This window comes from Hyposmocoma kahamanoa, unplaced genomic scaffold (genome assembly GCF_003589595.1).
Source record: "Hyposmocoma kahamanoa isolate Upper Pololo Valley unplaced genomic scaffold, ASM358959v1 94, whole genome shotgun sequence".
Classification (NCBI taxonomy): Eukaryota; Metazoa; Arthropoda; class Insecta; order Lepidoptera; family Cosmopterigidae; genus Hyposmocoma; species Hyposmocoma kahamanoa.
In genome coordinates, this window is record NW_020654878.1 from 2,911,777 (window position 1) to 2,933,655 (window position 21,879).

The window sequence follows — 21,879 nt, forward strand, 5'->3', positions numbered from 1 at the left end:
CCCCCCCCCCCCCCCCCCCCAGATTGTACGTACAAAAAAGCGAGAGATGTGTGCGAGGGATGCGAGTCGTCGTCTTCGCTCATCCCACCACACTGCACCCCCACTCGCACACAGCTGCAAAGAGTCCACACTACTCATTCTTCCACAGCTCAACTACACACTGTTGCACAACTTCCCGCTACACATCTTTGCAACGTCTACCTAAAATACCTCGCACATCTCTGGTGGAACCGCAAAAGGTGTGATTGAATAGGCATCTTCTGGGCAAGCTCAATTCGAGAGAAAAAATTAGTCACTCATACATATGTCACGCCCATTTTTGTACTGAATAAAATAACTCTTAATTGCACAAGCAATATTTTTAGAATAAGACTTTGTGGCAAATGTTGTCAAGGACACTTTTATGTTCTAGACAATTAGAAGATTACCTACTTTAACTGTTGTAATTCTTCGTTGCTAGCTTCTATAAAATATTACTGAGCAAGTGTAATAGTTGAGTTAGATTATAATTACTATTTATATTACAGATTATAATTTACCAGCTGCTAATTTCTGATTAAGCGAGAAATTAGCTTTTCGTTTCATGCGGGTCCGCTAGATGGCGCCATAATGCTAGTTTTTATATTTTTATGTACAGAACAATTTTGTTTTGTTGTAATGATATAAGCTTAAATAATGTTATTATTTATGATATTACAATTACTTATTTTGATTGCAGCTAATTTCTATTGTTAAAGACTTATGTGAACGTCACTTGTTAGTTTTAAGCGTGTTCCGATAGATGGCACCACTAGGAAGAAAAATAATTTTTGTGCAATCTTCTCGATTGTGCTGGAGAACAACAGAGTTGGGTGATCACAGTAAAGCAAAGTGAAAGTTCGAGAAGTATTACAAATTTCTCACAAGTATTTCAAGTAACTTAATACAATTTATTATGTACTTTTATTCATTTTTATGTGTATGTGTTTGTTGTATTTCATGCTTATCATATAATACAAGTAATGTAAGCCTAGTAATACTTACAAAATAGCTGACAAAAAGAATAACACAGCAAAAGACGGAGTGTCAGGGGAGAAGCTGGCGAGGATTGAGAAGAGCGCAGAGGCGAGCATCGCGCACAACATTACTGGCTTCCTGCCGCGCGTGTCACCCAGGTATCCCCAGAAGTACGACATCAAGATGATTGCTGGAACGGACAGATACCATTCTGAATTATCGTACTATGTCAAAATTACACTTGAAATCGTCATATTGATTAAACTCTACTGCTAATTCGTAAGCTAGATACCCCTGAGACGAACAAACTAGGGGTTGCTCTTTGTTAGTATACATTTAAATGCATTAAGTTACATGCTAGATTGAGCTATGGCATCATATTGTGGGGAATTAGTACCGAAGTCGACAAAATCTTTGTACTACAAAAAAGGTGCATACGCATTCTATTTAACCTTCAGCAAACAGACTCATGAAAGCCTGTATTCATAGAGAATGGCATTCTTGCTGTGACCTCAATATATATATATATTGGAATCGTGTATGTTTGTTAGAAAGCACTCACATTTGTATTCCCCGATAAAAAGAGTAAAACGAAATAATAGAAGCCAAAATAAAATTAAACTACCTTTCTCTAAACTAAAGATATGCACATCTGCTCCACATTCTATGGTTAGCAAAATATATAACGAAACACCTAATCATCTTAAAGTTATACCAAATTACACTAAATTTGTAAATCATTTGAAATGCAAAATGTTATTACAGTATTGCCGAATTCTTCAATTATATAAATAAATAACGTACCTAAATCTTCAAATATTTTTAAATGTCATCACAATCTTTGAAGGGTACCTATATAATGTACGCGTTAGTATGTTCCTATGCACTAATTTACAATTTAGAGTTTAAAATGCAAATAAATAAATTGAATTTGGATAAATAGATAGATACATATAAGATTAAGATAAGAAGTTGACATTAGCTTTCATATTTTATTATCTGAATTCATTGACGACAACACTGTTCGATAAAACTGTCATTAGTCTAAAATTATGAATATTAAAAGACTTAAATAAAGTTAACAATTGTATAGGGGGAAGTTTTATGAATGTTATACGATAAAACTCTAATTTACATTACCATGGTTAAAATATGTATTATGTCATAAGTGTATTTTGCTACGCTCTCACAGGGTCTCTCATGTAGTTCCTACCATAGTTCTAAGTTTGTGTACTATAACACTTAAGACTACATGTGAAATGCAAATAAATAAAATAAAATACTTGTTTCAAACATCTTACTTAGATCGAGAATGCCTGCAAGAGCTAAACGGGTCACTATCACGGATTTTTGTCATCTAAGTACGCAGAAGCTGTATAAAAACCTTTAGAATAAAGATTTTGTTTCACTATAAATTTAAACTTCGTAATGGATTTTAAGGAAATTATATAGCAGGATCGGTACCACATATACTGGCCTGGGTAATATTAGAATAAATAGAATAGAATCATTTATTTCCTATTATCAATGATCGGCACTAACGCAGACAATAATAATGAACATAAAACAAAGTAGTATGTAGTACTACTGCCTGTCGGAAATATAACGAAGTCAAGTAAAACAAAATTACAATTGTTTCAATAGAAAGTAGGGTTTCTAATTTCTCGACACATTTTTTTCTTGAACTTCGGGAATTCTTCTTCGGGAATGAGTTTCTCGGTCGTTCAAGAATTTTTTTAAAACAAAATAAAAAAAAAATATAAAAAAAAAAATTCAACTATAAATACAAATATAAACAAACACAATTTATAATAAAATCAACATGTTTTATTTACGTTTTTTTTTAAATATATAATAGACACACGCTTGGCCACAATCCCATCTGATGTTAAGCGACGATGTGACCGACGATGGGACGCGTTTGCCAAAAAAATGCCTATTCACTCTAGCCTTGAATAGCCCCAAATTTTACTTTTCGGGAAATACAGATGCCGCCGGTAAAGCATTCCTTTTGCTGTACGCATCAGAATGGAATTCTCGACAGCCTCGCCCCATAAATGTGTGGCATACGCAACAAGATCCCCAGTATATCGACCACGGCGAAAACCATACTGTCGATCACTGAAAAGATCGTTATCTTCAAATTTATATATTATTAGTAAATCAATCAGACCTAACCACATAATTCTTGAGAACATTTATAAATAATTGACATATAGTCACATATAGTTACAATCAACTAAACAAAATAAAACTAATCACATTACAAACAAATCAATACTACAAATAATGACGTGTCTTCTGAAAAAATTACAAAACGAGTCAACAAAAAGACCTTAATAACACAAGAAATTGATGCCTCTGTATCTTCCGATGCATTCAAAGAAATATGTAACAGATGTCTAACAAAACCACTTGTGCTCGAGCCTTTTATTGGTTTAGGACATATAAGGCATTGCGCGTTTAAAGAATCTTTGTTGTTCGTAAAATATTCGAAATGCTTTTTCCATTGTCTGCAAAGATTTATAAGTCAATTTTTCAGTAATTTAAAAACGTAACTTGATTTCCCGATTTCTCCAGTTCTCGAGGATATTCTTCTCGTCTCGAAGTTGGCCAGATTTCAGAGTCGAGAAATCTCGTGCAGAAACCCTAATAGAAACTCATCGACAATATAGAATTCATTATCCAATAAAAGGAGTTTTAGTCGGGTACAAAACGTCTCGTTGTTTGTAACACTTTTCATATTTAAATTCGTACCCTTCTTGGTATAATATATACACACACACACACACACACACACATAAAATTCACAAAAATAATTAAGTATATGTGTAATTTTATAACTCCCCATTTAAGCATAAAAAATATCACCACAAAAATATCACAATCATCATGATAATCAAAGAGTTGGGCAAAATATATAATAACGTGTTATGGCATGTCTTAATCGCTTAACCAAAATATATACCCCCAGACACATAAATCGAGTCACCTCGCATTTTTGTCATACAGTGCTAGAAAATAAAAATAGTTATCATCGGGGTTTCCGCCGGTTTTGCAAATCCAAATTTCCAACAAGGACTTATGGATACGGCTTTTAATATAGTACTTTCAAAATTGCGTAGGGTAGTTTTTGATCAATTGAACATTGGCTTTTAATACTGAAAATGCGAGGTGGTGGTCCGGGAGTGTATATATACATATTATATTTTATTCCTTTATCCGATTGTTTGCTTAATTAAATAGTTATCATTTGGTATGGTTTGGAACGAATCCTGCGCCTGTTGGTAAGCTACACGCCTGTCCTATACAGTTGCAGTGCCACTCAGAGCTTTAAAGCGCAAAGGTCTGAGAGGCATTGCACCTGCGCCCTTCACGCAGAAACGCAGCTTAATAAGTCCCGTATGCTTGTAATTTTACCAGGACATTTGGTGGCAGAAGTAAGACGGCAGTATTTCCCAGGACGAACTCGTTCAGAAGTCTACTCTACTGTTGTGGACATGTGTTTCGTTTGTTAATTCTTGTATCATTACGTTAAATTATTAAAACCATTAAATTCAAGTTAGTATTTAATCAATGTTTATAAAGCAGTCAACGTTTGCCGTCTAATTTTAGTTTCATCTCTAATCTAACCGTAGTCTATTAAGAGTTAATATATGTTAAACGTTTTTATCTCTACGAGCACACACTAAAATTTTGTGTATTTTATGATATTTGACTTGTACGGTACATGGTAGTTAGTAGCAGTAGAGCTCATTGTAAAACAGTTAGATACCTTCAATTAACTTTATTTTTTGGTCATTTTCTGATATTTTTTCGTAAACAGCCATATTTATTTACCAATATTATGTTTCCCGATAAAGAAACAAAAACAAAATTCGAAAAAAAAAAATAAAAATAAAAACAGAACAGGTCCAAATATTTAGTTGGTGTAATGTTCTTAAGAGGTGTCGAGTTTGTCCAGGGAAGTACCTACTGCCAAAAACTCCCGATACTAAACCAGTGTATGATAAAAAGTCTATAACGACACAATTTAATGAACCCAAATACTATGTTCTGTAAATAGTTGACGAGTTGGGTGGTCTGCAGTCTGTTCTTCTTGCAGCGTTAGATCAAGATTATCATATGATTGTAATGCTTTCCATAGTAATCAAAATTTCAAGCCAATCGGCCAAGTGGAAGTAATTTAAATATTCATAGCAAGTAGCAATAGAGCTCCTTGTGAAAGAGTCCGTTAAGGGAAATAAAGCCACTGAAAAAATGTGAGCATTACTGCATTCTGGTTTTGATGGGTAAGGGTGCTGGTAAAATTACAGGCACGTGAGACTTGTCAACTTATGTCTCAGGGTGAGTGACACTGCAACTATTATAGATAGGCGTGTCGCTTATCACCAGGCGCACGACTTGTTCGTCCTGTCACTAGGTATCATAAGATCCCTAGACAAATTTAGAAACCAACTAACTGACTTAACTTTACATAGAGTAACCCAGCGTTTCTTGCTCATACAAACAATTGTAATTTTGTTTTACTTGACTTCCGTGTATTTCGACAGGCAGTATATTATTATTGTTTGCGTTAGTGGCGATCATATTATGCCCTGACATTGTATTTTGAATTGAAATATTGTGACATTGATAATAGGAAGTAAATGATCCTATACTACCCAGGCCAGTATGTGTGGTACGTAGTAAGTTTCAAAAACTTTGAAAAAGAATTCGTGATCTATAAACAGCTGAACAAATTGGTCACCAAACATAACGTTAACCATCTCGATTGAGTTAGCCTACAAAGAAAGAGAGCTGCTTTTTTTTTGTACATGGCAGGCAGATGACTCCACTCCACCTGATGTTAAATGGAAATTCGAATACAAACGTGAAGATATCTTGTTCAGTGTTCACACAATCACTGCCCTAGCCACCTCCACCCTGCATGCCTACAAGATACATCTTCACGTCTCGTTTGAATGACCCCATATAATAAGAAGGAGGGAATACGTGCGCTGGAAGGGAGTTCCATTTGTCGACTGTGCGATAGAGAAAGGTGCTTGGATGCCGTGCGTGCTTTGAGATCCGTCCATCCGTTTGGAGGCCTCTGACAGACACTCTCAGACTCATATCATCATCAACTCATATCTCCCCTCTTTTTGCGCCGAGGGTTAAATAACAGCAACTAGTATTAGGGAATCACCACACTTATCGACACGAAATCGCATTAAGTCGGTCAGAAAAATCTTTGTCAAAGTCAAATAATCATTTATTCCATAATAAAATAATTACAGTAAAATTTTTACTCTTGAAAATGTCATTGTTTAAGCTACTGCTCGTTCACTACGCTGACCTCCTTGAGAAGAACGAGCAAGAAATTCTAGGGATTGCGCTTTTCAAATAAACTGGAATGCTATGGAATACACTTTGAATCATAATTGTGTGGAATCTAGACTCATGTTGTCTTTCCTTGCTTCTTTATCTAACACATACTCTTCGTTTCTGCAATATGACTGATGGAATGACTTTCCAATTAAAATACAACTTTTAATATAAGTTTTAAACTTAGGAAATGATAATCTTAGTATATTACCCGGAATCTTATTGTAAAAACGTATACAGTTCCCCATAAACTTAAACTGTCTCCGTGGCCGAACAGTTGCCATACCGGACTGCCACGCAGAGGTCCCCGGGTTCGATTCCCGGGCCGGGAGAAATATTTGTATGGCCTACATTTATTTCTCTCGTGAGTTTGGGTGTAATTTGTGGTTGTCTATGTGTGTGTCCATGGCACCCGCGACACAGGGTTTCCCTAGTGCGGGGCTATGTTGAGTGTGTGCGTTATTATTATTATTATATTATTATTATAAAAGAATCGTTTACCTTAGTTAAACGAAACCATGGCACCATGAGTTTGGACTTAGTTCTAAGGTTAATATTATGGATATCTTCTTTCTTAATGAAATTATGTATATTTGTACGGGCATACAAAATATTTGAATAAATGTATAATATTTGAATGTGTGTGCCACAATCATGATACCAATCTCCTTAAACTTTTCGAGAGAACTTTATGCCGATGTAATAAGAATAAAAAAGACGTAATAGTGCATTTCGCATCGGGACATTTGAACGGATACGAAACACAGAACGTTTTTAATTGATGTTATTGCATGGTTACAAAGGTTTTTTGATCGGTTTAAGGCCATTCCGTATGAGTAAATGTGGTGATTCCTTTAGATGGCGATTGTCAGTGGAATCTATTTTAGAAACATTACTTTTTAAACTGGTTTTGTGGTCGCGGTGTTCTGGATTGTGCCTCTAGAGTTTCATTACTCTGGTGCTCAAGGTTCAGGCATGGAAACCAGATTAAGACCATGAAGGTGGTGTGGTTATTAACACAATGGTTGTGAAGCATATTTCAAACAGACCGACGACTCTGTGACATCATTGTTAATTACAATCTTACCTAAAAAAGGTATTGCAGAAAGTAAACCCTGTTGTTGCGTTGTTATGCCCAGATCACACTTTGCGGCGGGCAGCACGTAGCCCAGAGCCAAGCTCTGCATGATCATACCCATCAGGATCACCCCGCTGAGCAGCATGTGCACCACATTGTAGACGCCGAAACCTGACGAAAAGATGAACTGTAAGTATATCTCATAAAGTAGTATTTTTTAAAGTTCATCCAGGGAAATACTGCAGAGGTGCCATTTATACGTTGCACTGGCACGGGCCTCCTCTCAAGTCAATGCGGACTGGTCATGGTTTCAATGAGGGGACTTCACATGTTTTCCGAGGTTTGTGAACGTTGAAAAGCTCATGATTTTCAATTTAAATTTGGCACATAGATTCTGAAAAACTCAGTAGTGGGAGCCGAGATTCGAACCCACGAACTCTGCTTGAGAGACGGTTGGTCAAACCATTAAGCTACCACAAAATTTTACACAACACATTAATCGAGGACTTGTTTCCATTTTTCCATGATTTTCTGTAGTCTTTATACTTATATCGAGCTTAGGTATATCAAAAACAGATCTAAACACTATTATAGACATAGATATGTTTGTGACGGTGTGACCTCCTTACATCGTCGTGCCACCTTTTTATCGCTTTTCACCGGTTCCTGGTCACTCGTATTTATGTTTAAATTTTGAATTGTTCCGTAACTCTTTTGCCTCGCATTCTGATTCTGTTTCGTTCCACCGTCACTCCCTGCTCGATCGCGACAGTGTACGGAGTTGTTTTACTAAGTATAAAATGTATAAGTTTATAACCACTACAGCCTTTATCATGTACCTATGAATACGTGTCTGTAATTCAGTATAACTTGGCTCTTTTGGGGTAAGTGTCTACTTAATATGTTAGTATTCATCATCATTAAGTTAGGAAGTGTTTTGTAATAATCTACCTGTTTTCTATATGTACCTTTTATTGTTACAGCCTTCTTTGTTACCTTTTCTTCTCTTTAACCGACTTTAAATGAATTTGTGGACTGGAAATTTTCTGTTTTACTGCCGTGAACCTGGTCACGGCTTGTTAGGGTTACATACAACCCTTTCATGTTTTTATTGGCATGAGTACAACAACACAAAACCGCACTAAAAACAGTTTACGTACAAATAATTATAAAACATAGAACTACACTTAAAATTAGTTTATAAAGGCAAAGTAGAGGTATAGTATAGTCTGTGTTGTAGCGTCATGTCAACACGGGACTTATCTCAGCATATGCTGCAGTGTCCACTGTGTAATTAAACAGCAGAATGCATATAAAAACAAAATTAAAGAAAATCCCAAATTTAATGGGATCATACTGCGTCAGCGAACCGTCTACCTAGAAAATGCAGGAACCTCCAGGAAATCCAGAGGTATACATATATTATAACTGGTATTATACTAAATCCGTCGATACCTAAAATGAACACTTAGCATTACATAGCTTAATTTTTGAACATGTTCTGTTTTCATTTTGTTTTTAATTTTTTTTAAATTTTTTTCACACAATTTGAATTTTTTTTTCGAATTTTATTTTTGTTTCTTTATTCTTTTCACGAAATTCGGGGAGCATAATATTAGTAAATAAATATGGCTGTTTATAAAAATAACAGAAAATGACCAAAAAGTAAAGTTGACGCGACGTAGTGTTCATTGGCCATATCGCTATGATTATAACGAATAGGGACTAACAGATATACAGGCAGTATAATAAGTGCATAATAATGTTATTTGTGTATGTTCACAGTTCTGTATGTCGACATCAAACTCTTGAAATGCTGTAGTATTGTTTACGGACACAATCTTAGTGAATTGCTTTGCATGATAATGGATCAAGTACTATGTAATTGACAAAACATTGTAATTTAGGTCATTTTATGTTTGGACACACTAACCATGCGCTGCGCGGCGATGCGCAGAAAACAATCGACGTTATATTGCGGATTTTGTGAGACTATAAGAGTCGTATTCTAGAACTCTATTCAATGCTCAAGTCAGGATTGCACTGGCAACACAAGCACTGGAAATACGACCCTAATGGCAGGGACTTGAGTATGATTTCTAGTGCTTTGAATCATACTCAAGTCCTGACTTAAGCATTGAGTAGAGTTCTAGAATACGACACTTAGAGCGGTGTCACACGTTGCGTCACAACGCCTCACCGGTGACGCTGCGTTATATTACATGCCAGAATATGGTGCGTTGAAACGGGCGTGCGGCAAAGGGACACGTACGCATCGAACAAGGGGTTAGGAGACGAAGCGGCGAGTAGTGCTGCGATGCATAAGTAGGTAGGGGATATGTTGTGATTATGACACCGCATTGCTTATTTGGTACTCAGTGCGTCGAAATCATAGCGTTGCGACAACGACGACTCAACGTACCGGCAGCACCCATGTGATATTGCTCTTAGTTGCAATGACATAAGCATTACACCGTTGTTATTTTACACTTCGCGAACTCAAAGCCCGGATAGCACAGAAGGGAATTTTTATTTTTAAATTTATTGCACAAAGAAAAGACATTGAAAACACATGTTACAAAGGATATATACGAAGGCGAGCTTATTTTTAGCAGAGATCTCTTCCAGTCTATCTTGACTGTGGTGAAGAAAGAAAGTCTTTATTATAATAATAAAGACAAGTCTGCGGGACTAATTATAATAAATTAAAATTAAAATGTATATACATTTTATAGTATATTTTTACGTAACGAATAGTACCTTTATGTTATGACGTTATAGCCGAAATTTAAATGATAATGGTCGTAGCACCAAAAACAAAGCTGCCGGATATCGAGTTGGCAGCCTCCGGAATACTTCGGCAGCCTTCGGTATGCTTCCGAATGATGGGCTTCCGAAGGTTACTCAAAATCATGTCTTCCTTCTGTACTTCGGCGTGCCTAAAGATTTCTTTTCTTTCATGTTTCCAAGTAACGGGATGAACAAGTTGATAGCACTTGTTGGACCATTCAAAGCTTTAAATCGCAAAGATCTTAAGGGCTCTGCCACTGCGCCCGTCACCCTGAGACTTAAAGTTGACAAATCCCATGCCTGTGCAGTGCCTGTACTTTCACGAGCACCCTTGCCCTTCTAAATCTGAACGCAGTAATAAGTATCTGTATTTTCACCGCTTTGTGCGTTTGTATGTGGAATGCCGAAAGATCCCTTGCCATGCTGTCTCGCCAATGGGTGACGGACCTAAGACTCCTGTCCCTTACAGTAGCGAATCGAAAAACTGAACAAATGAAAAACATTATTTTGCATTATCACGACGGTAAGGCAGTGGATCAGCTTAGTACTTCGAAACGGGTCGGTATCACAATGGCTATATCTTCAAAATGACCTGATCAACATAAGGACCTGATCGCAAAACGACTAGATATCGAAACTAAACCATCGGATCGTTGTCCAGACTATTGTAACTAAGTAATCTGTTTAACGTATAGTGGTTTCTACCTCGGGCCTCGGAGGTAACTGGGTTGTTGCTGTCTAGGATGTCCTAACGCATTTGAAAAAAAAAGTTTATTTTCTACATATACAGGATGTAATCGTTAAGTGTGTCTAGGCGATTATTCCATAAATATAAAAGATTTTAAAAAGCTTTAATAAATCGACATCAATAACTTTTTAAAAATAAAACTACAAATATCTAAAATTGTAACATTAAACGCTCCCATACATTTAATATGGGGCGCGATTCGTAATATACATATAACAACAAATTACATATTTTTAGTCGATATAACACTCAACAGATATAATTCATTTATGGTATACAGACATTTGACATATTCTCACATGATATAATAGACGACGGTCACTGGGTATAATAGACGATTGATATAACAACTTTCAATCTAATATACCGATGGCATAATGTTCATTTTACGCGGGGCGCACTATAATTTTCCGGAATGAATAAGAAAAAAATACTATAAATGGTCAGGAATGAATTTATTGTTTCTTAAAATATTCTCCGTTAGCGTTAATGCACTTTTTCATCAAATTAACCAATTTTGAAAACATTATGCCACTCCTCCGCGACAATCTCTGAAACATATTTTTCATACAACTTCATCGTCATCGTCAACAGCCTCTTCAGGTGATGAAAATCGTTGATCGCGTAACTGGTTCTTAATTTTTGGAAATGAATGAAAGTATTATTATATTAATATTCACAAGTTAAATCCATGGTGATGTAGACAACCAATTTCTAAAATGACGCCACAATGTAAAAACAAGTGACAGTCAGATGAAACAAACTGTATTCTACAGCCAAAGAATTCCATTTTCAAATGTAATTACTTTTTAAATATTGTTTATGTAAGTGGCCAGTTCCGGAAACTTATAGTGCGCCCTATGTATATAAACACTGATATATATATATATAGTATTTTCTGAGTGTAATGTTGAATGTGCATGCGTTAAAGAAATATATATTTCCAGTGGTGTTTAGGTGAATGAACCGAATTTGTTTGCATTTCCTAGTTGGTTCGACTTCCTCCTATGGGTTTAGGTTAGGTTAGTATATGTAATTAAATATTCTGCTTAACGTTTTAATAAATATATTTTATAACACAAAAACACTTAAAGCTATACAAAAACAATTATATTTTGCGATTGTATATTTAATGGAATAAAAATAATCTTATCAACATAATGTAGGGCGCTTCGACTATTCGTAAAATGAAATTTTGTATTATATTATTTAATACATTATACTGGTAGTACTTATACCATTTGTTCATTTGTTTGTTATACTGAAGGTTCATTACACACATTGAAATTATGCCTTTTGTTGTTATACCTTTTGTTGATTATGTACAGTGAGTGATTATATCCTCAGAAATTATATCAAATGTTATTATACCAATCGAAAATAGATTATTTGTTGTTATATTCGTAGAGACATTCGTAGAGAAGCTTTAGTTTTCCTACTGTTAGAGGTAACCACAGACATAATCTATCTAGATGTATGTAGGAGGTAACAATAAATTAACAGATAACAAAACTGAGGCCTTACCATGAACTCTTATTACAGTTCAATATAGGTTCGTAACGACAAAAAAGCGGGATTGACGGTGATATACACTTCATGTAGCGCTGTCTCACTACGATTCATTTTAGGTCCTAAACTGAATTGTATAAGAGTTCATGGTAAGGCCCCTGATACAAATAAAGTAATTAAACAATCTTTTGATTGAATAAAAAATATAATGGCATAGTCAATTATTTGTTCAAGAGTGAGTTGTCCATAAAAATGAACGAAATGGATAAAATTTTCTTTACGAATTTTTTTTTTTAATTTAAATACGTATTTCTAATATTTTTTTTTGGTGGTAGGCGTTGAAATTTTTTTATCTTGCCTAAGCGGGGCGGTGAACCAAACAGTCTGGGGATCTATGGTTTAAAGTATTGATCCGGTTTAGGTGTTCTCAATATGTACGCGTCATTATATTAATTACCACATCTACTTGTGTACTACAAATAAGTATCACAAAAGTAGAACGTCCTTCTGCATTACCCTAGTTTCATTGATTGAAAGTACTTGCGTATCTCTAGTCGGATTAGTTAGAGATAAGAAAGTGATGTTTAGACGGGGCCAGTATTTGATGAAATGTAAATAGACACGTCTTAAACGATTGACTTCACCGACTCACTCAGTAGGTCAACATCGAGGTAAATTATATTTTTTTAATAATTATAATACCTACAATAAATTTTAAAAAAATCGAGAATTTAATAACATTCCATTATTTTCACACATGCTTGCCGGTTAAGCGATTGATATCGCTTGAGAACTTGAAACGCATCTTGGCCTCCGACACAGTATCCAAGTGGCGCCACTTTGTTTTATTTCAGCAACTAGGAGTCGTTTACTTATTTAGAGGTTGAGCAAAAATTCCAAACATATATGAAATTTACTTTACTAATTGTATATCAACCTGCACGTCATAGTACTACGGACTAATTTACGCCCTTTGTGCAGAGGTTACACTTTCCTACTTAGTACTATAAATGCTCGTCAGTTAAAGGTACTTTTGGCTTGGCTTTCCTCCAGGACGTCCTCAATTAGGTCGTGGTAAGTTCACTTTGGTCGGCCCGTACCAACTTGTCCGCTCACTCTCGCCTTTTAAATCTCTTCTATTAATCTTCTTTCAAGAGTGTATTGATCATGACAAGTTCGCCTTGGTTGGTCTTTACCAACTGGTCCGCTCACTCTCGCCTTTTAAAAGTGTGTCAATCTTCTTTCATTCATTGTATCTACATGTCCGAGTCATCTAAGCATCTTTCTCGACGTCACGTTAACATAAGTCTACTAATACATACATCACTAGTTACATAGTATTTATTGATGGAGCGTCATACGCCGCGTACAGAATTTTATGAAACTAAACATGACGCAAGAATTATCATTATATTAAATCATAGTAATCTACAAGATCAAGACTATGTTTGTTCTACTGGGTTTCCCCACACATTATTTATGTATACCGTCTACTATGTATACTTCAAGGCTGTTTAATACTGTCAAGATTATGTTGTTTGTTTAACAATAATGTTATTTATAAGTACACATAAGGTTTTAGAACGTATTTCCCAAAGTAATTGAAATAAATATTTACGAGTACTAGAAAGAAAGGTTCATTTACTTCTATATTGTTTCGTTGTTGAACATGACTCTGTGAAATATAAAAAAAAACCACAATTTCGAACCAAAATGTTAGTCTGTGGTGTGTCTGTGATCGCCAACTAACTGTTCTGGAATAACTTGATAAGGCAGGGTAGGATGAACCCTAGCGCCATTATGTGTGTGTCTATCACACCCTAGGTATAAGACCCTAGTCCTGTCCATATAACTGTGATCAATAATAATATAATAGTACAGGATATCTGCGCCATGAGACCTAAGGCAACTGACGGACGGGGGAAGGAAGTAAGGGTATATTGGGGTGGGTTTCCTCACTGTCTGTCAATGAGATGTCTTGGCCACAGCGAGAGGAAGTTGGCAAAAGACAAATTAGACTCGATTGCTGTTGAAAGAGTGAAAAGAAAATTTTACGAAATAAAGTAAATTCTGAACAATAAAACAAAAAAAAAATTGAAGACGTAAATACTTCGGAGGACGAGCTCTTTCACAAGTAGCTCTACTGCTACTATTAATGACATTCGGCATTTAGTTTTGAGATAATGCCGATGATAAAAACGTACGGTTATGGCAATTTACAATCGGGCTCTAGAGTATCTTTTGAGAGAAAGAAATGGGCCTCTTTGAGTAATACGTTTAAAGAAATTAACATTCTTACATTAGTGTCACAGTACATTTATGAAAATGTAATTTATGCTAAGAAGAATAGTATTTTGTTAATGAATAATAGCGACATACGTAAATATCATAAATACGAGGAATAAAAATATACTGGCTGATTTTGACTTCACAAAGTCACAAATTCGTTTAATGTATACACTTCTGGCTGATATTCAAAATATGCCATTCATGAGGTTTAAAATTAGTAATACAAAAACTTTATACGCGTAGAAGACGTACACCATGTGATGGTGGAATGTGTACGGGTCGAAGCAGAAAGGAGTCAGTTCTTTATGCGGTTTCTGACTCTTGAACGAGACAGTGTCGGTGTTTTAACAGTATCCTTTCATCACCCACATCGGATGAGGTTAAGGTACTATTTAAATCAGTAGCTAAATGTATTAGTAGAAAACAATGTAAAGCAGAACGATAGGGGTGGCATATTCACTTGGTGAATAAACCCTATTACATTTAAAATAAAGAGAGGAAAAAAACTTTATACTAAAGGTTATTAAGGTTAGGTTAGGTAGTAGCTGGTCGTGGTCATAGCCATGGTCACTGACGTGCTGTCATGGGAGGCGATTGCCTCATTCTGCGAGGAAGTGATGGCGCAGAAGGTGGCCGCGCAGTGTAGTCTTGAGACCATCCACTCTCGGCGCCAATCCGCAGGAGGAGAAGAAAAAGGCAGGCAATCCTGCCGCTCGGACAGCTATTCCCACCCTGGACTCTTAGAGGGTTCGTGTAAACGGACGGCACCGGTGGGTCCGTGGAAGAATGCGGAAGTATACCTGCGTTCCCGCCACAAGGCGCGTGGAGAAACACCCCTCGGAGATTTAATAGGTAGGCCTCTCTCTATTCTTAGAGAGGAGAGTCCCACATAAACTCGCGCCTCCCCCGGGCGCGGGGTATGCGTAACGCATTTCTCCGGGTAAAAAAATAAACAAGAAAAGGAAGGTAGGTTAGGTAGGTAGGTGAGGTTAGGTATTAAGTCCACAAGTATGATTTCTTTATAAATAAATAAATGAATTCGTTATATCCATAAGAAAAAAGTTCCAAATAAAGCTAAATCAGCAGTATAATTCCTCCTTTCATGATCTAACATTGATTTATAGTTTAGTCATCAAATGTTATCATAACAACGACAAAGGTTGATAAGTGAAACATTGATTGATTATTACACTCGATTTAATAGATATTAATTTATACAAATAACGGTAATTATTAGGTCAATGGATTCGTGAATACAAATAAACCTGATGTTTATTCAGGATGATTTCAGACAGTATTTACGAACCTTGGTTTTTATTTTTATGGCAATAAAACAATATAAGGTATTTTAGGCAAATACCATGGCCGCGGAATGGAATGAACGAAATAATACTAGCATAATAAACCATAATAATATAACCATAATAAAGCATAATAAACCTTATGTCAATTGTGTAACGTCTGATAGTATGATAATAATACAAATAATTTTATTTATTACACAATAAGTTAAAGTAAGGTACAATAAAAGTTTTAATACTAGAAACTAAATGTAACATTAAATTATATGAAAATTGGGTCCCCGCGGCAAAGTGTCCAAGATGCTGGCAGCGTTCCCCCTATGTATGGCTATGGTAATGCGTTGGACAATGCCGACTCTTTCTTGGATTTCCCAGGCAGTCTTTTAATTTTTTGGACTAAATTTTGTACCGATGAAGGGCAACGGGACCCCACGGGCCTGGGGTTTCGACTCCAAAGACTGTAAATAAATAGTCGGAGCCGAGGTCCTGGTACTTATTACTCTTTATTCTTTTCGCCAGTTCTGCTGCGGAGCCAGCCCTCTAGCTGGTGTGCAGGAGATGGGATGGGGTAAGTGTGTCGGCACTTGTGGCATTCCATGAGAGACATTCCAACTGGGTGTTTGCCGGTGGCTCGTGTATAGCGGGCACGTTAATCGTGGCTAAGGCCCGATGGATGATGTCGTTGAGGGCTGCATGCCGGGAGATACGGCCGGCGTTCAGCTGGCAGAAAAAACCGTAGTGACTCAGAGCACTTACGTCATAATACATTATATAGCTGAAAAACTGGTTGCGCGTCTTCCGAAGAAGTCTCGTATCCAGTTTGTATGTTATATAATTACCGCAAAGTTAATTATGCTACGTAAAATTTCGATTAGGCGGTTAAATTTATACTTAAATACAAAATTTTAATCATCATCAGCAACCCATTTATACGGCCCACTGTCGGGAACGGGTTTTCTCTCAGCAGAGGGTTTAAACCATAGTCCATTGGGTTGTGGACTTCACACGTTTTTCGAGGGTTTTCCGAAAACCGAAAACTTCATGTAATTAATTTGTATGACTGACTGATTGGATACTAGTGACATATGCACAATTGACCGGAGTGGGTTCGTTGGCTTTGTCGTTCCTGTCGGGGTCACCACTTTACCATGCGTTACATGGTATAAAATAAAATACGAGTCGTGGATATTTAATGACTGGTTTAATAATGTATAGTGCTAACTTATATACCTAAAGGTGCGTGACTCGGACAACTTAATATAATCTAAATATTCTTGATTTGCGTTGTGGCAGAAACGTGCCGATAATGGTTATCTCCTATCGACACGAATATGCTGCCACAGTAAGTTTCAAATAAAATTTCGCACAACTTCCAAGAAACTCAGAGGTGCGAGTCGAGATTCGAATCCACTGACTCTGCTCCAGAGACGTTAGGTGCCACCATTAGGCTACCACAATAGTTAGTAGCAGTAGAGCTCCCTGTGAAAGAGTTCGTCCAGGAAAATACTGCCACCTTACCTATTTCTGCCGCCAAACAGTAATGTGACTGTGCCTCATGTATCCAGTTGCGGCCCGCGAAAATTTTAATGTCATCCATCCAACGAAATGGTGGACGACCTCTGCCGCGCGAGTTGGCCCATGGTCGCCACTCCATGATCCTCCATGGATCCCTCCTAGCTATGTGTCCTGCCTATGCGACGAGGACGGCTTCACAAAGGTGAAGAAGAAGAAGAGCAAGCCCACCAGCCGGGCAGGCTAAACGCCATATACACTACGACTGAGTGTCGAGCGTGAATAATTTCTCTCACTGGCGGACACCACGGCCAATCAAATAAACACATTGTAAAAGCTGTCCCTTAAAAAAATCCATGATTCTATGTGGTCATTATCTACGTATTCATATATATAATCGATACTATACGTATATTAAAAATATTATTAATATTATTATATCAACATGTTATGTTTTGACTAGAGTTCAACTTTGATAAAGAGTTAAAGTTCCATGGAAAACTACATAAAATTAACAACGTGTTTGGATTGTTAAAATTCTTTTTGGGTTTAAAATTAAATGAACGATGTGAATTTCGTTAATAACCAAATAATTGTATAATGTGCATAATCCACGGCCACGTTTGGACTCCAGAATTAGATTAGCGTGGTATTTATTTGTATAATATGTACATTTGTTTGAAGAAAAGGTTTACAATCACTGCTTCTTTGTTTACAATTTGTTTTATTAAAAACAGAAAAGAAACATAGTTATTTTAAATACCATATAATCATACTTTTTATTGTAAAATCGGCAAAGTTCTACTAAAAATGTTCTAAAGGTATTGTTCTATGACGAAATGTAAATATTACAGGTCAGATATGTATGTCTAAAAATTTCAATTAGTGAAACGAGATTAAAAAAACATTAAGTTTGTAACTTGGAGGTCGTGTCAATGTACGGATGATAGTGAAATTTCTTATCTATAAGGTCAGCGCTAGTGGACGTAAAAAAGTACATAGTTATTTTTTATTTAAAACTAAATTGAAGACTTGAGCAGAATCAGCCGTCAATCTAAGGAGAATTTGGGAACTGGAGGGCAAGATTCAATAGAGAGATAGAAAAACTAGTGTCTGAGCCGAACATAACCGGGAAATAAAATCTGCTCGACTTCGCTGGCTAGGACATGTAGAAAGAATGGGAAAAGATCGAACTGCCAAAAGAGCGTGTTTGGGGCAACCTACGGGTCATCGTCCAGTGGCCCGTCCAAGATATCGCTGGAAGGATAGTAAGTAAGTAAGTAAAGTAAGTAAATTCTTTATTTCCTCCACGAATTTGTAACAATTTAAATGAAATAATAGTAGTGTGTATAGGAACATTTGTAGAGGCTGGAGCCTAAACTAGGATACCCAGTGTTTAGGGTTACCAGGAAAGTAGAGACTAAATTTCCGAAGTGAGCACACGTGCTTGTATTGACATAAAATTCTGACCAGTTAAATCATCGACTTTTTAGTCGTAGCGCCATCTATGAGAAATCTATGAAAGATTTATCACCCAGTTAGTACCTTTACAGCTACTAGTCCTGGCGAGAGATGTGAGTAGCGACTCACTGTATTTTAAATTTTTATTGAATTGATATTCAATTATTTTTTGTGAAATTACTCCACTAGATTGTTGTAATCATTAATACAAAGATCGAACACTCAGAAAAAACTCCTTCGATCTTAATCTATGAAATCTTTCATAGATTTCTCATAGACGGCGTTACGACTAAAAAGTCGTTAAAAAACCAAATACAAGGACACGACGCAAGCACATAGAAAAATTCGTTGGGTCCGTTGGTTCGGTCCGTTGGTATAGCGTCTGGCACGGTATGCAAGAAGACGTCGGTTTGAATCCGATCGGATCGACTGCTCGTAAAGTATTATATTTGTAGTATCATTGAAAATCGTGTAACCGAACAAAGCATAGTATTTCTAGAAATTACAGGCCCTTTTGGAGTAAGTTCCTTTTTACCGCAACCTGTTATTAATTTACGTAAACTCATACCCCAAACTCAAAACATCTTTATTTCACAGGTAAGCGAATTACACTTGAAATGGTCATATTGATTAAATTCTACCACTCATTATTCGTAAGGCAGATTCTCCCTCGTAAATATACATTTGAATACATTTATCATTTATATCTAATATTTACTTCAAACATCTTACGTTGCTACGACTTCATGCATTAACTGCACGCAGTCGACCTCGGCTACATGAAGTCGATTTCGAATGCATGAAGTTGTTATCAACTTCATGCAGTCAATCTATTTGCAGCCTTAAATAATAGAATATATGGATAGAAATAATAATAAAAAAATTGTATATAATAAAATTTTATAAACACTATTAAATAGATTTTGCTCACCGGTAAGAATCATAGCATCGTCAAAGGAAGCTGCAATCTTCTCCACGCCCTGCGAATTCTTCCCATTAATTTCTGTCGCCATCGTTGACGTCCCCTATGAATTGCACTGTAATCAGTGACATGATCAAAGCATTAGCTATTCATTCAGCAGTAATAATGCAAGCAGTGCTTCATTCTCCAAGGACTCGTAGCTTCTTTTCGTAATGTATAACCACAGTAGGGCTTGCAAGACAGCGACATACTGCTACTCCTCGAGATACTGCTATTATATCGCTCTCGCGCAAGTCATGCTTTGTCGTACTAGGCCTTCAAGCGTATATAAAAATTTATAATTTTTTTTGTAATATCAAGGAACGGGACGAAGAAGTCGTACGACTGACGGTAAATAGGTAAGGTGGCTGTCGCGTCCAGCCTCCATGGATGACCAGATTGACAGGCCACAAAGACAGATTTATTTGACTGACAGGAATTCGAAATTAGACCGACTTTGTTTCAGACAAAAGACGATAATCGACCTTCCTTTCTTTGACAAAGGAAGACGAGGGCTTTCCTGACTAAACCTCCGACTTGAGCAGACGACTTCTCCTGACTAAATTGTACAGACCGACCGTACAGTGGCAATACTTCTCTGGAAGAAATTTTTCATAAGGAGCTCTACTGCTACCAATCCAGCACCAGGTACTACAGTTTAAGATCTAGAATTTGTTTCCTTTGATGAAAAATTCCAAGCAAACTTGAGATCGTAGAACTAATTAATATGTTTTAATTTGTATCTAATTTCCTAATAATTAAAAATAAATAATTTAGTAAAAATTCATTTTGTTAAAATAAAATCAAATATTTTGTAAAACGCTTGTGGCGCAAACTGAATGTTCATAAGTTACTGGTTGGTCTTTGGTGTTTCTAGTCTGTCGTAATTTCTATATCTATGGTCGTAAGTAATATTAAGTACATACTTTTATATTTTGTTTTAATGCCAAGTTTTTGGATCACTTATTAAAAATTCTTCTTAAATTAACAATATAATTGAATAAATTAGTCTTCTTTAATATTAATCATCTACTTTTACATCGAGAAGCCCTGCTCGCCCGAACGACCAACAAGTGAGTGGTCTACCATGTAGAAAGCCGTACAAAAGCCGTTTTCAAATATTCACGTCCTGTTTTAAATTCAATTTCAACTTAATTAAAAAACCAAAATTGAATTTTAAAACAGCTTGTATTATTTTTTATTTTTAAAATGGCATTTTAAAACCTTAAAACATGCTCCCCTGAACAATTTTTCGCAATGTCGCCTATTTTACCAAACAACGACGATATGTCAAATTAATGCTTCTATGACATGAAAGTCATAAAAATAATACAAATTCCTAAAACAAATTACGTATAAATGTCCAATTTTCATTTTTTTTCTACTATATGAGCATAAAAAAGCTATCGACCAATTTCATTCAATCTTTCTCATGAAAATTTTATGGAAATAGAAAATTTGATCACGTGTCCGCATGTCGCAATAAGCTAAAGTGGCTTACGATTCGACAGAGCTGTGAGAATACTTTCCACTTTTTACTCTATCATTAATGATAAATGTGCACCTGGATATTTGAAATGTAAACTTCAATATTTGGGTGCATCCCATAGTCGCAATCTTCGCTCAAACAGCGAATTGACTCTTTTAATTCCTTCTCACTGTACTGGTTTTCTTTCTAACTCATTTACTCTTCAGGCAATACGACTCTGGAACGCTCTACCGCCCCATATTCAAAAAGCGCCGAACAAACTAGCTTTCAAGCAATTAATCCGCGATTTCATATTGGAGTCTCAATCTACATCCCATTGGTCTGACATTGTTATATATAAATTTGTATATTAAATATATATGTGTATGTATTATATAT

The 21,879-nt window shown here is 36.1% G+C and overlaps 1 protein-coding gene across 1 annotated transcript in view; it reads right to left on the bottom strand.

Moving 5' to 3' along the window:
• The window catches only part of LOC113237757 (synaptic vesicle glycoprotein 2C-like), a 28,919-nt gene extending 8,639 nt beyond the window's left edge, over positions 1–20,280 (bottom strand). The window contains exons 1-3 of the mRNA XM_026474394.1: positions 19,983–20,280; positions 7,451–7,612; positions 1,024–1,186 (exon numbers count right to left, since the gene is read on the bottom strand). Of these exons, the coding sequence (XP_026330179.1) occupies positions 1,024–1,186; positions 7,451–7,612; positions 19,983–20,064 (407 nt within the window). The 5' untranslated portion in view covers positions 20,065–20,280. The remainder of the gene's footprint in view (positions 1–1,023; positions 1,187–7,450; positions 7,613–19,982) is intronic.
• Between the last annotated feature and the right edge of the window lie 1,599 nt (positions 20,281–21,879).